Here is a 16,077-nt window from a genome sequence, read left to right as displayed (position 1 = left end):
CAGTTGTGCTGCTTAAAATTGAGTAAGATGTCTACACCAGTCTTGGGGAAGGGTAAAGGATTAATCAGGACAGATAGTGTTGTATGATGTAAAGAAAATGATCAAACTGCCCTGATGTTGCCTCAGACATTATATGACTGACAGACAAGAACGGTTTGACCTAAAAATATCAAAATTGAAACTACTGCGGAAACAAAGACACCTACATCTTGGATGCCCTTGAGGTAAGCTAAAACATACTAAAAATTTATTTCAAAGTGAACTATCCCTTTAACAGATTTAAAAAATATACAGCATGATATATTGTGTACATATATTACAATATACTGAATAATACATAAGGAATAGCCACTTTTCATTGAAAAAAAATGTGATAATATATCATAATGTAATTTTATATTCAGTAATACACTTCATAATATACAGATGTGATCAGATTTGCATGTGCAATATTGCAGATATATTTACTCATGCTGCATAAACTCACATATATAGAGAAAGATATCATGTAATATATTTCTTATTTTTTATTATTTACATTGTAAATGTTTCACATTTTTCAAACTAGTTAACAAAAGCACAAGCACACCTGCATGCACTGAAGTATTTAGCCAATAGACTATCACTGTGCTGAGGATTGAACAGCCATTACTTTTAAAAACATAGTCTTGAAGGTATTAGGCTAATTGTCACAGGCTCTACTCTTCAGCACAATGTAACCCCAAAAACTCACACATACCAGAAAACCTTTTAAATTCCAAAATAATAGAACATTAAACACTAACAAATATCCCCTATATTAATATTGAGCAAAACACATTAAATTACACTTAATTTTAACATTTGCCCTATAAGCATGCTGGGAACTAGAAATCTGTTGTAACTCATTCTGTGAATGTGTGTATATATATATATGTGTGTGTGTGTGTGAAATGTACATTTACATTTATATGTGAGCATGTAGGTGCAATATATGTACACAATAAAGGATAAAACTTTGTGTACATGTAATGCTATTTTTGTCTTAATTTATAAATATTTTAAATGGATTAATATATAGCCAATGGATCAATGGATATATATTGAAAAATACAAGTACTATAGTTTCCCATATATGGATATGTATTATGTAATATATTGCATTATATTTTGAAGTATATTCCCATATATTTTTGTCCCATAAGGGTAGGTGCAAGCCTATCACCAAGTGGTCATCATCAGAGGTGCAAGAAGCCATGATGAGCATCAAAGGGAGCTGAGAACAAAGAAACCACACTCTTACTCTCTTCCTGACTGCTCGTTTTTAAGTAGCGACCGCTGCTGTCAGCCACGCAGAGACAACTATTGTGGAAAACACTGCAGTGAACGCAGCAGCATGCATCCCCAGTGCCCAGACCACAAAGTCTGAGATCGCCACAGCGCCCACACACATGGCCTTGAGTGACACAGGTGCTTTAAAGCGAGTGCTCAGCATGCTGGAAAGGGTGCTTGACTGAACTAATGTACAGGCTGCTCCTGATAGGCCCCAAATTTTGCCCTCTTGGTCTTGTCCATCCATATGTCATGTTTTTGGTGAGATAACCCATTCCACATTGCATGTCTGAGAAAAGATGTTTGTTTTGTTTAGAAGTTGGTCACCAGCGCAGAACCTGTCCTAGGAGGAGTCCGGGAGCCGCTCTCTGGTTCAGGGAAACTGACACACCCGCACCGGGGAGGGGGTAGTGCGGGTGAAGAAGTTCAGACCCTCCAAGATGATGCGAAAACAGAATTGTACTTTTAAATTAGGATGGTTTTTTTTATGTAAAAATCTTGCTAATATTATAACTGGACCTCAAAGAACATTATATTTAAAACAAAATAAAAATGCAGCTCAATACCCCTTTAATGTCTGCACGATATACCTTAACCAACGTTCAACAGTGTTTTGAGCATAACAGATAACAAGGCAGACAAAGCTGATCTGAAGCAAAATGTAGCGATGTTCTATAGTGTATTGAATCAATTCCAAATTATTTACCAGTTATTTGATCTAATTATTCTTGCTGATACATCATTTTGCGGTGTATGGAAGTGATTGTGATGATAACAAAAGCTTAGTGGAGGTCAAGTGATAAATCTCCTAAATGTTTTTTTTTTTAGTAGGCCTAAATTAAAATGAAATGGACTGCCATCTTTAAAAAAATGTTCATGTATATACTTCATTTAATCCATTTCCTATCATTGTCATGTTTCATAAGAACACATTTTTGTTTTTAGGCTAGACTAGAGGCTTTAAGCTAGACATCATCCCTTATATATAAAACGTGTTTATTTTTATTTTTTTGTTTCAAACCTTATTCAGTTCATTCATTTTCAGCATCTTCAAGTATGATTTTGTGCCACTAATTAATAGGCAGTCTCCTATTAACATTAGTTACAAAATGTGGCACAGCTGTCAAGAGACATATCAAAGGCAAAGAAAAACACAAAGGCAAAACCCTTAGTGGTTTGAAACTGCATAGCTGTTTAAAAAAGTAAACTAGAAAAAGCAAACACATCATGCATTATTCAAGCCGTTACCCAATATAATTAAAATACAATCTAAAAAAAGGCAAAATAATAGAAAACTTGGAAAGTCATATGGAGTTGCTAATCAGTATCCACTGATTAATATACCAAAACCATTATACTAATATAATACTAGTCTGAAATGTTGATCTGCTTTTTACGTTTTAATTGAGTCTTTGCTGAAGCCAAGTCCTCATGGTCTCCAGATTCCTTCTGAGCCACACAATGTTCTTCTCCAAGTTTTCTGTGGCTACCTGTGTGACACGCAGCTGAGATACCTGCTCTGTGACGGACTTGAAGAAAGCCTCAACCTTAACACACAAAAAATGAATAGAAACACTGTAAATGAACCATCAAAACTAGCTGATCATTCCCTCTAAACAACAAGTAAACAACCAACCTCTCTCAGCTCCTCTGTGGACGAGAACTGAGTTACAGTGCCAACAATGATGCTTCTGATTCCAAAAGATCCCAGCGGAAACCTTTGATAATGAGATACGAGTCTCTTCATAATGATGAACAACATAATGACCAAATCACAACTAGTGCTATTTAACAGCTTTATAACCGAAATAAAAAGCAGTGGATTGCACCTACTTTTCTACTAGTTCATTCCAGTGTTTCTTCACAAAATCCCATGCTAGAAAATGACCCATTGGATTTCTGGCCACCATGTATATGAGACTGGGTAAATTCTGTGTTTTTATTACAGTTCCATCCATTCCAAGCTGTAATAATCTACAGAAAAAAAATTGAGAAATACAAGGCATTGTGTGATGTTAAACCTAACACACAAAATCAGAATACATATGACTTTTTAACACTAGAACCGCCACAGGGTAAAATTTACCCATGGCTGTTTTTCAAATGTACATAACAGATTTTCAATAAAAAGTCTCCCAGTCATTTACTTTTACTACAATTGTGTTATTTAAAGGGGTCATATAATGCCATTTTTGTACAAGCTAGTATGATTCTTTAGGGTCTAAATTAAAAGTTTGTAATATACTTTACTTAAAAATTCTCATTAGTATTGTAAGAAAACACTTATTTTACTTGGTCAAAAACAGCTCTGTTTTCAGCACGCCGTTTCAGTGCATATGATTTTAAATGATAATGAGCTTTGCTCACTCCGCCTCTCTGTTCTGTGTGTACACCGTTTGTAACACAATAACACAATAACCATAACGCGTTGTTCAGTATAAACGTGGGATTATGAATTATATTGAGAACATCATACATAGAAAACATGCCGTAATGTACCCTGAGTGTAAACCTTAGACGCATTCATTGTGAAGCGTGCAGCTAGCGATTTGCAAAGATTAATATAAATATTAATATAAAGTTTAATAAAACGTTACACTCACTTCAGTTGTTCTAGAGGTTCAGCAGGAACACGAATATCTGGTACCGATCCTTTTTTCATGAGCAGCTTCTTAGCAAAACCAGCTCATACTGACCCTCGTTTATAAAGCAGTCTGGTGTGAAATGATTCGCGCAAACATGAAAGCATTGACGTGGCTCGTGGGGAATATTCCCTTCGAAAACAAACTCAGCCACTGCGTCTTCAGCAGTTCGGATTTAGGAACATTAAAATGACTGCTGTGTTCGTTATTAAGGCCATTGCACACTGAGTCCGAAATTTTCGTATGCGTTTTTTCGTATTCGTGATTCGGAGGCTGTGAATTGTCAAAACACCATTCAAACGGCTTGCAACGGATGCGAAAAACGCAGAAAATCGAACCCGGTTCGATTTTTTTTATGACGCACGAAAGTTTCGGAGGCGGTGTGCAAGCGTGATTGACATAACGTGAGGTCGTATTTATTTTTTAACGTGCGATAATTTCGGACGCGAATTTCGGACTCAGTGTGCAATGGCCTTTACACCCAAGAACAGAACACCACAATCGCTTAGACGCCATTCTGCTCATAGACAGTGCTCCAGCATATCAACAATGACCGCGCCGGTCTGCGCAGACTATGACTGAGACAGCTCGCTCACGAGCGAGGGCGGGTCTGTGTTGAAACGCTGCTGTCAATCAACAATCGTGGGAGGGGCTTCCGAGCGTGTGACGTCACAAAATCGAACGGCTCAATTTGAGGCAGGGGTAAACATATAAGAAGATTAAAACAAAAACACTGGATGGATTTTTATCATTTTATGATGGTTGTTTACAGGCACTGCCAACACACATTTCAGTACAATCAACTTGTAAAAGTGCATGTACCATTATATGACCCCTTTAAAATTCCCTGTTGTTAAAAATAAAACCAGATTAAAAACAGTAGTCATGTGCATGGGTACATTTTACACGCTGGCGGTTTTCGGTATACAACGACCCGTGGGGGTTCTAGTGTAAATGCGTCGATAACAATGTAGGCTACCTTGATAGTTTTTCAGAGTCCTTGCTGCTTGCTAAAGCTGAGAGGAACTTGCTTTTCTCTGTCTCACACATGGAATCACCATACTTTTCCAGAAGGTAGGCCCAACCGCGGTCATCCTGGGCTCCAATCATATAAACCGTCTCAGACACATCAGTTGGTAAGCTGTATGTAAAACATTAGTCAGGTGTTAAGAAATCTGCTTATATAATCATTTCAAATGATAAAAATGTGATATTTTTTTAGAGGGTATAAGTGCAGAAACAAATACTGTGTTGTCAAGTCACCTGATTGCACCATTGGATTCCACCCAGCTATCATAGAGCTGTTTAGCCTTTTCCAAACACGGTGGATAACCAAAATCACATGCAAGGGAAAGAACCTCTTCACGCAGTCTCCGGTCTGAGACCGTCCCGTCATCACTCCACGACTGCTTGTCAATCACATCTCTGAAATACTGCAAGATGTACGTCTGCAGGACAAAACCAGATAGGATCAGAAGAGGATCTCATTTGAACTCAACGTGTGGTTCTGCAAGCTGCCTTACTGAAATGAAAGACTCTTTGACGGATATGTGGAGGAATGAGGAATGAAATTAGACTCCAGGAAATGTTTGTGTCATACCTTCAGATTATGAGTAACGTCAGCTATGTTTCTCTTTTCTATCAGCTTGTAGAATGATTGAAGATAGCCAAGCCCTTGCAGGAGAGGAACATTGTGGGTCTCAGACTTCAGGTAGCTGATCAGATCTAACGCTCTGTCTAGTGACAGTCGTCCTGCGCTGGAAATTATGAAAATAAATAACATTACAAATGAGCTCATAGGATAATACAATTATGCTCCTCTTGTTTTCCCTGTGATGAGACGTGCTTTATAAGGAGAGCAGTGGACCTGCACAGTAACTCACGTGACTAGCTGGAAGGCGTTATGAATGAGACTGGCTCTGTCGTTAAAGCTCAGAGCAGTGTGGTTTACTCTCAGAAGCTCCGTCAGGGCGTTCCAGCCCTCCTCATCATAATGAACCATGTAATATCCATTCATGTCAGTGTTGAGCTTCACCCAGTCTACGTCCTCATCCAGCGTCAACACATCTGGGTTTGAGAGATTGGTGGAAAAAGTTATTGACTGTACGGGTGAACTTGATTTCACCAAGTACAACATCCAACTACTGTAACTAACAAATTCCTCATGTGGCAACTAGACCCAGTTTATATATATATATATACCGTACATACATTTGAGAATGATTTTTCACCAAATCTTACCTGATTTTGTGTACAAAATGTGCTTTATCTCATGGTCAGAGTGACTTGTTTTATATGTCAAAGGGATGTGCCACAGATAGCTATGGAGAAGAATTGTTTTCTGTTACGAAGAGTCATATCAGAGACATTTCACTGCCTTTACCTGTAATTATGGCATATAACTGTAAAACACAAATGACAGCGAGAACTGTAAACAAACAATGTATACATGTGATTATGTAGTGTTGTTACCCATCTTGAAGTGAATGCCATGAGGGATCATCTGGCAGGACAATCTTTAAGAAGCGTTCTTGCCCAATATAAAGTTTCCTTTTTTGCCGCTTCACTGTGACCAGTGGTATGCCCTTTTGTAGAGTCCAAGTATACATCATTTCCTTCAGGTCTACGTGCTCCCCAGCAAAACGATACTACAATGTAAAGAGTTAAACAAAGAGTTTTTCAGACTGTTAAGCATCACCATCAAGGTGCAAGAAAACATTTTGAAGCATGTCTTTTGTGGTGTCTATTCAGAGTGCTGTGAATGTTAAATAGCAAAAATCTAATATTTTATTTATAATGTGACACTTTACCGCATTTTTAGTAGCTTGAGTACTGCTGTAACAGTGTTCTCCTGCTGTGAATTCCTCTTCAGAACATGTCTGTACAGAGCGTGAAGAGAGAATGAGTATTTGTTTCGATGCTACATTTTAAATGTATGACAGAAAAAGGCAGTGGATGAAGAAGTGACATACTTTAATAAGGCTGTCCCACAGATCTTCATTTCTGGCATTGCTGTACCTGAACCTCCGAAGATACCGAATTATGCCACTCTGGAAGCCTTCATCTGTCAAGAAATGCCTCAGCATATGGAGAATACATGCTCCCTAAAATATTCAGTAATAGTTGAAAAAAAAATGAAAGAGTTGGCACTCATCTTCACCTGCAATAGTGATAATGTTTTAACGTTTAACATTTTCCAACCTTGTCATATGACACAGTATCAAACATTTCCTTTATCTGAGTAGGGTTCTCGGCTAAACTGGAAATTGGCCTGGAAGAATTTAGTGAATCCCGTCCAATAGCTCCAAAGCAGGTGTCCAGGAAGTGGTCCTCCTAACATGTAAAAGAAAGCATGTGAGACCCTATTCAAAACAAGCTAGTCTAGAGAATATTAGTGTTGATATTTATGTATTCATTTATTACTCTGCTCTAGAATACTTGATTCACTTTGGTCAAAGTAGGATTGTTTTGTATATTCCCAGCTAACAAAAACTATGTTCTAAGAACATTTTGCTAATGTTCATATTAAGTTATGAAAAAAGTTTTATCTTGGTTATGCGAACGTTAAGGAAACATTCCATTTACCATTTTGCTAACATTATGAGAATGTTATTTTTGATGAACGTCCAACTAAAACCTTACAGAAAGAAACCTTCCATGAATGATGTATATAAAGTTAGAACACTATTAAAGACCAGATACAGTGGTAATCGAAATTATTCAACCCCCATTGCAAATCAGGTTAATTGGGACAATTTACAGACTATCAGCTGTTTGCAATGAACAAATCATACAAAAGTAATTGAAATAGCTCAAAACAACAAATGTTTCAAGTTGTTTCCCCAAATTCAACTGAAAATGCAACTTTTAATGACTTCTACTGTCTCAAAATTATTCAACCTCTTCATGGCAAGAATCTTTAGTACCAAGTAGAAGAACACCCTCTTGCTGTTATGACCTTCTGCAAACGAGATGTATAACCAGACATCATTTCCTGATACCTCAATTAATCCTATTGCCTTCCACACGCTGCAGGTTTCCAGTGCCAGACGATACAAAGCCGCCTCAGAGCATCACCGAGCAGGCGAGCACCACCATGCTCAACTGTCTTTTCAGCATATGCTTCATTCTTCTTCCTCCAGACATACCGCTGATCCATAGGGCCAAAAAGTTTCATCACCCCAGAGAACAGAATCCCAAAACTTCTGTGGCTTATTTATATGATTTTGAGCAAATTGGAGCCAACTTTTCTTGCGCTTTTGGGTTAGTAGTGGTGTATGTCTTGGAGTTCTGGTTTGGAAACCGCATGCGTTTAGTATGCAATACTGTGCAAGCTGAAACCTCAGTGCCTGTTGCCATCAAGTCTTGATGTTGGTCTTTTACACTCGAGGGTTTTTCTGAATCTGCCTTCTCAGAAATCTGGTTGCAGCCGTTGATAGCTTCCTTTTTCTGTCCTGTCCAGGTAGTGTAACGACTGGTCCTTTAACTTTTGAACTTGCGAACTATGCTTCCAACGAACATTTAGTGCCTTCGCTATCTTTTTGTATCCTGTTCCTTGTTTGTGAAGGGCGATGACAGGGGGGCGTCACTAGGATTTTCATTTTAGGGGGGCTAAGCCCCCAATATGATTTTTTTTTTAAATATATAAAAAGGTAACACTTTAGTTTAGGATCTAAAGATCACTATTAACCCTTTTCATTACAATGTAAAGGCACGGTTTTATAATAACTGTGGTCCCAAATGTGAGGTAGGGCAAATAGGGGGGTCCGGGGTCTCCCCGAGAAAATTTTGATTTCTCTGATCTACATATGTGCATTTTAAGATGTTCTGAAGGCCAAAAAACTTGGATAGTGGGCAGCTGATTATTTTTCTCTCCTCATCAGCATCACACTCTTTTTCTCTTTGTTTTTATCTTGCCCTGTCTCTTCCCCTCCTAAAGCTGAGCTTTGACTGATATAGGCTTTTCATTTTTGTCTGTCAGTGAAGAAAGTAAACATAGGGTCAAGTCAACTGATAGGTTGATTTTGCCTATGAATCATTTTCTCAGACACGTTTATTTACTGAAAGCTACTAAAGGTAATTAAGTTTATTAAATGCATTCACAATATGTAGGCTACACATTTATTATTGATCTTATGCCTAATACAGGGCCGTAGACAGGGCTTTATAATCACAGAGGTCCTACATTTGAGGTTGGTAGGGGGTTCAAATTTTTTATTTCTCTGATATGTGCATTTCAAGACGTTTGAAGACCAAAAAAAGGATAAGAAATAGCTTTAAAACCATGTCAGTGGGCAGATTATTTGTCAAAACCTGCTCTCTTCTCATCTCCATCACTCTTTCTTTTTTTCTCAGTCTCTTCATCCCTTTCTCTTCCCCTCCTAAAGCTGGGCTTTTTTAATTTACTAAAGGCTACAATTTGTATTATATTCTCAATATGCACACATTCATTATTAATCTTGTGCCTAACATGATGAAAACGGCTTTGTTAATGTTTCTTGTAAACTAATTATTACATTACATGAGTCACGTTACATAGGCCTATTTTCAGTTCAAAATGGCGAAATTAGACAAAACTATATTAGTTTGCCTGATTATTTTTTGTCATTCGTTTAACAATTATGACCTAAAAAAAGTAAAATATGAAATGTTAAGTTTAGCTACTTACATCTTATCTCGCACTTGACCGTACGCGTCGAGTCGCACTGTTAAAATTCGCGCTCAGCAGCGTCTGTGAACATAAAGCCTGCCTACTTTGATTTGATTGGTCATCTCAAATATTCTGACATTGACGAGCAGTGACAGACCAATGAGGCTCAGATGAACACACACATGAACACACACACACACACACACACACACACACACACACACACACACACACACACACACACACACACACACACACACACACACACACACACACACACACACCCTGTCCTCTGTTTCTGACGTGCTCTCTGCTCAGCGCCGCTGCTGATTGAAGATGAAGAACGCGCAGAATCTGATTATAACAAGACTGAAGCGAACACGAATTTGTGTAGCCTACATTAATCCCACATTTTTAGGGGGGCTAGGCAGAAGTTTAGGCCCCCCTAAAAAGGGCCTAGCGACGCCCCTGGGCGATGACATCTTCTCAAAATTTTTGGACCATTCTTTTGACTTAGCCATATTTGTAATATGCAGTCAAACGTGACACTCAACAAACCAGCCAGTTCAGATATTTCATGTGTTCTAGCTCAAGCAAGCCTGGTGAAACTAATGAAGCCCTTGATTAGTTGCATCAGGTGTGCTTGAGACAACACCTGTGTTGCAGATTTGTGCTGTTGTGAGGGATTCTATTCAGGGGGTTGAATAATTTTGAGACTGCAGAAGTTGCTTTTTCAGTTGAATTTCAGGAACCACTTGAAACATGTCTTGTGTTGAGCTATTTAAATTACTTTTGTTTGATTTGTTCGTTGCAAACAGCTTTGAAAAAACATTCTACTAATGTTACTGGAAGAACGTTAACTGACAACACATTCTCATCCCAAGGCGTCATCTAACTGACACTTTTGACCATGCGTCAACATGCCGACGCACATGGTACCCTTTAAGCGTCAATATGAGACGCTCATCCTCGGGCGTCATCTAACTGACGCTTTTGACCATGCGTCTAAATCCGACGCACATGGCACCCTTTAGCGTCAGTTAGATGACCGTTATGGGTAGGTTTAGGTCTGGGGTAGGGTTAGGGTTAGACCACTAGGAGGCGCGTCTCATATTGACGCTTAAGGGGTACCATGTGCGTCGGCATGTTGACGCATGGTCAAAAGCGTCAGTTAGATGACGCCTTGGGATGAGAACGGGCTGTAGCTAAAGGTCTGAGAACGTTCCCTGTTAGCTTGGTTATAATGAGTTTTTTTTTTTTTGGCAGAAGCTTCAAGATGATATAGGTAAAATTATAAAGCTGTGTAATAATATGGATAATGTACAGTTAGCGGGTCATCATTGCAAAATAAGCCACCTCAGGGTGAAACAATCTTGATTACTTCTTGTGGTTTATTTTGCAATAATAATTGCCCAACTTTACGTTATCCATTACATTATATACATAGAGAAATATTTAAAGCTCTGACATACAATTTTAAGCTCTGGATATACTGCCCCAACAGAGACAAATTCCATATATCGTGCAAAGCCTTCATTCAACCATATGTCATTCCACCACTCCATAGTCACCAGGTTTCCAAACCACTGGAGAAAAAAAAAACGCAAAGGGACTTAAATGTAATACTCCTGTAATTTATTGTTTTAGCTCAAGAAAGATAATAACAGATGAAGTTAAGAATATATTTTATATCCAACCTGATGGGCTATCTCATGTCCTATCACTGTGGTAACCCAGAGCTTATTGGACGCTGATGAGATGTCAGGGTCATACAGAAGAGAGGTCTCCCTATAAGTAGTCAAACCCCAGTTCTCCATAGCACCTGACTGGAAATCTGGAATAGCTATCAGATCTGGCACACATCATAAAATAAACAACAATGTAAATATCCAAAGGCACATCATATACAGTAACATATGCACTGAAACATTAGAAGTAAAAGGTAAGGAAAATGCAAGATGTACTCACCCAGTTTTGGCAGGGGATAGAGTATGTTGAAATATTGTTCATAAAACTCCAAAAGCCTCAAAGCAGCCTCAAGAGCATAGTGCGTCTGATGCCATTTCTCTGGAACTGCATAGATAGAAATCTTTGGGAGAAGACAAAACAGCTGATTCATTATGATTGTCTCACCTGAGAGCCTGTGATAAAAACTTCATACAAAGTTGCTGTGTTCACATGTTTCCACTTCATATTGTTTAACCCTCTCTAAGTTTTAGTTACTTACATTAATTCCAGTTGCCGTTATCCCACTAACAGATTTGAAGTCGCAGACAATGAAGGCCAACAGGTATGAACTCATCTTCACACTCACTTCAAATTGGTCTTCAAACAGACCATTGCCGATTTCCACAGTTTGTTCCTGTAAAGTAAAGATAAGGATATTTTCAAAATTTTAAAAGGATAGGCCATGTTGTATTTGTTAAATCATTTTTCAAAATAGGTTAATTTGAAGGTGTCCTTAATTGTTACAGTGTAATTATACATTTAGAACTGAGTAACATTAATGAACTACATGTACTTACTACATTATTAGGTTTAGGATTTGGTTTAGTTTCTTGCAATTAGGCCAATGCATAATTTACTATTGTTAATATAGTAAGTACATGTAAGATTTGTAACAGGGATACTGTAAAATAAAGAGTACATTGGTAAAGTATATGTATGAAATGAGCTTACTAATGGCATGTTAGACAAAGCTATATGTGATGGACCCCTCCTTATTCTGACAGTGTAATTAGCTTTGAAAGTGGGTTCATCAAAACATGGCAATGCCATTCGGGCAGATGTGGGCTCAAAGTGGGTGGATGCCAGGACCCTTTAAGGGAGAAAAAGTAGTTTGATTATTTAGCAATTATTTGCAATATGTCTATGTATGATTTATGAAACTTTACTTTACATTTCAGAAATTTGAACTGTACCTTGTCTCTCCTGCTTTTGTCCTATATGTACTCTTATAAAATCCATAGAACCCATCACTTAATGGTGCACCAAATTCCAAATACAGGAAGTATTTTTCCCCAGAGGTCAGAATCTTTGGGGAGAAGATGGCGATCTGTTCATGTGGAGGATATTCCAGCACAGAGAGCACCTTGTCTGACAGATGGGCCTCATGCTCATCCAGAACCGTGGCTGTGAAGATCTTCAGGTTCTTGCTGTGTAGCACCACCCAGTTTGTGTTGTTTTTTACATCAATTTCAATCTTCACAGAACCATTGAACCTCAATGTGGTGAGATTGGGATGAATAAGCAGATGATAATGTACAGGCACTATGTAGTTTGGCAGGCGCATTTTACTCCATGGAAAAGGAAGGCCGTTTGTGGCCATGTTATTGCCAACAGGACTATTGCTTTCAGAAGACTGGACACAAAAGTGTGACTCCAGAAAGAGCAAGATTAAAAACAAGAGATGCATATTGAAATATAACTTGTGGTTATTGGTTTTGGTATTACTGAATTTGATGGACTTTCATATTTTTGAATGGTTAGATATTGGCAGTCACTGTACCCTGTGGAGAGAAAGGTGAAATTGTAAATGATATGTAAATATTTGAAGTTCTCTTTGTCTTTATACTTAATAACAATAAATCACTGTATGGGTCATTCTTCATTTGCTGTGACAAATGGCGTCCCTCTTTTTAAACTTTAAATACCACCATAAAAGATCATGAAATGTATGCATATTTGTATTTTGTAAGGTAAAACTGCCTTGAGCACTGTTAAAAGATACATTTATGTTTTAAAATAGATATTTAACTAACACAATCTACATATTCCTATTTAAACAAAGAGCTATCCCGTAATGCAATTGCAACAATAGGACATTTTTAACACAGTGGTTATATAGCGAACATAGATTTTAAGATGTACACTTAAATTAATTCAAATTTTACATTTTAAAAATACATAATTTATTATATTTTAAGAAAAAGTTGTGTCATCCAACTTTAAGTCAATGGTGTTACAAAAATGGATATCACCTCTTTAAGAAAAGGGGGAATTCAATTTTGACTACTTTTTGTGTGTAAAGATCAGTGATGGTTTATCTGAAGAGTTAAAGTTTATTCTTACTCATTAATTTTCACACATTTCTGACAATTTCATGTCACACTTTATTAGAGTGGTGTTACCAATAAGCTTACATTTGACTGAATATAGCATTAAACCAATTTTTTGTGTTCAAATTCTGCCTCTCGTTTGCCTATTGGAGAATGACCCATATGCACATTTCATAATTTCTTCACATTTCACACTGAGCGTGTGCGATTGGCGAAGCACTAACCCTAACCCTAACATTCTAGCACATGTGAGAATGATCAAAATGCTAATTAAAATAAAAGACAACAATCAAGTGCTCTTAAAATAACATGCATGGCAAAACAGAGCAGTGCTGAGCGTTCTCTGTTGACCTCACTCTGTAATGTGATAGCCTGTTCATGTTAATACATTGACATCTGCTGTTATACAGCACACGATCTCTAGCTCTATCCTGGAATGCATTTGTAACATTATAATGCGGTCTCTGTAAAGTAGGACAAGCATCTACTAACAGCATTGTTGAAGAACACACTCATTTTAACCGTTCAGTTTTGTGTCTTTACCTGAATTTCAGCTGTATCATTGTGTCGGCTGCTTTCATTTTCTCTTTCATTTGTCCTGCCCACAATTTCCTGGTTTGCAGCAGCTGCTGAGTATGTGCTGTCTGGCTGTGTATCTGTATTCAAATGACAACACAGCGGGGCTCGAGCCACCGAGCAGAGGAATGACCTAGAGCCATCAACACATACAAACAGCCAGTTCATGTCTGTGTCAGTGAGTGGTTGCAGCCAGGTAAAATAAAAGGGTGGATTTAGTCGCAGCAGGAATTCGATTTATTAACAAACTCAAAATGTAACAAAACAAACTATCTCCAAAAACATGAACAAAACAACCAACATAGTAAAAAGAGAACGGACCAACTAATTATAAAACCAAGGCTATGAAAAAACATAGAAATGAACTCAGACACAGGACACAAAACAAGTGCAAAATCCACCCAAAGCAAACACAAGACCAGATCACCCGTAACATTTCCCCCATCTCAAAAAAACACAACTATGTATGTTACTACATTAAAGTCCAACAGAGGGAGGGCGGGAGGGGGCTAAGGAGGTGGACGCAGGGCTGGAACACGGGAAAACCACAGGAGCCAGGGTGGAGACAACCGCGGGAGAATCCAGGGAGGAGACAACGGTAGAAGGAGCCAGGGCGGAACCCCCAGCAGGAATCTCAGGACGTAGGAGTCGAGGGAGGGAAGAGCCATGGTGGAGACTTGGCAGGCGGAACCAGGGGGACGACATACTGAGAAAGAGCTGATGGCGGTGGAGACCCAGGTGGAGCTGAAGAGACCGTGCGACACAGAAGGTCCTGGAGACCAAGGCTGAGCCGTGGGGACGAGTGGACCAGGTGAAGCCAGGGGGCCGGAGGACTGAGGTGGAGCCAGAAAGGTAAGCCGACTGAGCTAAAGGCAAGGGGTAGAGGGACGATTCGCTGACAAAGGTTTGGAACGGCCTCTCTGGCTGACGCGGGACATTTAGACACCTCAGGAAGGGCCTCTCTAGCTGATGCGAAACAGGGAGAGGAGGTGGGAGGGTATAATTCAGTGCATGACACAACAGGCATGGTACCGGGTGACGAAACAGGCATAGTGCAACCAGTAGCACTCTCCTCCAAATTTATAAGGGGTGCTGAGTTCAGTGCTTTTACATCTGCCTTTTTAGAAGGGACAGGACTCCACTCATCTCCTCATATTCCACCTGCACTCTCAAGTGCCACGATTTTGCCAGCTCACGGTCAGATTTTTCACTGGGCTCAGGCTCCGGGAAGATGTTTGGCTCAGGCATCAGCTCTGGGGCTGGGATTGTGGTGGGCTCGGGCTCCTTGTCTGCAATGGGCTCTGGCCTAACTTTCGCTGGGAGAGGGGCTGCGGATGCAGCAATCATTGAGTCAACAAATCACTAAGCAGCCCTCGAGGACTGTCTCCATATTGAGACCTGCCCAGAAAAACACACACACACACACACACACACACACACACACACACACACACACACACACACACACACACACACACACACACACACACACACACACACACACACACACACACACACACACACACACACACACACACACACACACACACACACACACACACACACACACACACACACACACACACGTCGTCATAGTGGACAAAACCAAGAAGTCCTGTGTGTGTTCCTCAAGGGAGCATTATAATTATGATCATTATGGTAACACTGTAAATAAGTTTTCATTTGTTAACAGTTATTTATGTTAATCTCAACATTTATTAATACATTATTAAGATCAAAAGTTGTATCCTTTAACATTAGATAATGCGCATTGAACTAGAAATTTGTTATTAACTAACATGCTGTAAAGTTTTATTGCTCATTGTTAGTTAATTTTAGT

The 16,077-nt window shown here is 38.9% G+C and overlaps 1 protein-coding gene across 1 annotated transcript; it reads right to left on the bottom strand.

Annotated features, from left to right (window-relative positions):
- Nucleotides 1-2,483: 2,483 nt before the first annotated feature.
- erap2 (endoplasmic reticulum aminopeptidase 2) lies at nucleotides 2,484-14,367 on the bottom strand. Its single transcript, XM_056237537.1, has 19 exons — nucleotides 14,205-14,367; nucleotides 12,525-13,112; nucleotides 12,283-12,421; nucleotides 11,831-11,965; nucleotides 11,572-11,692; nucleotides 11,301-11,455; nucleotides 11,076-11,189; nucleotides 7,155-7,286; nucleotides 6,926-7,057; nucleotides 6,764-6,832; nucleotides 6,426-6,601; nucleotides 6,195-6,274; nucleotides 5,837-6,020; nucleotides 5,554-5,710; nucleotides 5,217-5,401; nucleotides 4,933-5,094; nucleotides 3,145-3,285; nucleotides 2,948-3,029; nucleotides 2,484-2,858 (listed from the first exon to the last, which is right to left on the bottom strand). Exons 2-19 carry the CDS (start codon nucleotides 13,016-13,018, stop codon nucleotides 2,712-2,714), a joined length of 2,805 nt encoding a protein of 934 aa, XP_056093512.1. The 5' UTR covers nucleotides 13,019-13,112; nucleotides 14,205-14,367; the 3' UTR covers nucleotides 2,484-2,711.
- Between the last annotated feature and the right edge of the window lie 1,710 nt (nucleotides 14,368-16,077).

The sequence above is a fragment of the Rhinichthys klamathensis genome, unplaced genomic scaffold, assembly GCF_029890125.1.
Source record: "Rhinichthys klamathensis goyatoka isolate OS25496 unplaced genomic scaffold, OSU_Roscu_1.1 h1tg000019l_1, whole genome shotgun sequence".
Taxonomy (NCBI): domain Eukaryota; kingdom Metazoa; phylum Chordata; class Actinopteri; order Cypriniformes; family Leuciscidae; genus Rhinichthys; species Rhinichthys klamathensis.
This window is presented reverse-complemented; position numbering and strand designations above follow the sequence as displayed.

Excerpts from the sequence above, each read along its gene's own strand:
- erap2 (XM_056237537.1), bottom strand. The coding sequence starts at position 13,018 with ATGCATCTCTTGTTTTTAATCTTGCTCTTTCTGGAGTCACACTTTTGT. Across the intron at positions 6,021-6,194 it reads CATTTTGTACACAAAATCAG|ATGTGTTGACGCTGGATGAG; the intron begins GTAAGATTTGGT and ends TCTCAAACCCAG. Across the intron at positions 3,286-4,932 it reads GACTCTGAAAAACTATCAAG|ATTATTACAGCTTGGAATGG; the intron begins GTAGCCTACATT and ends TTTTTTCTGTAG.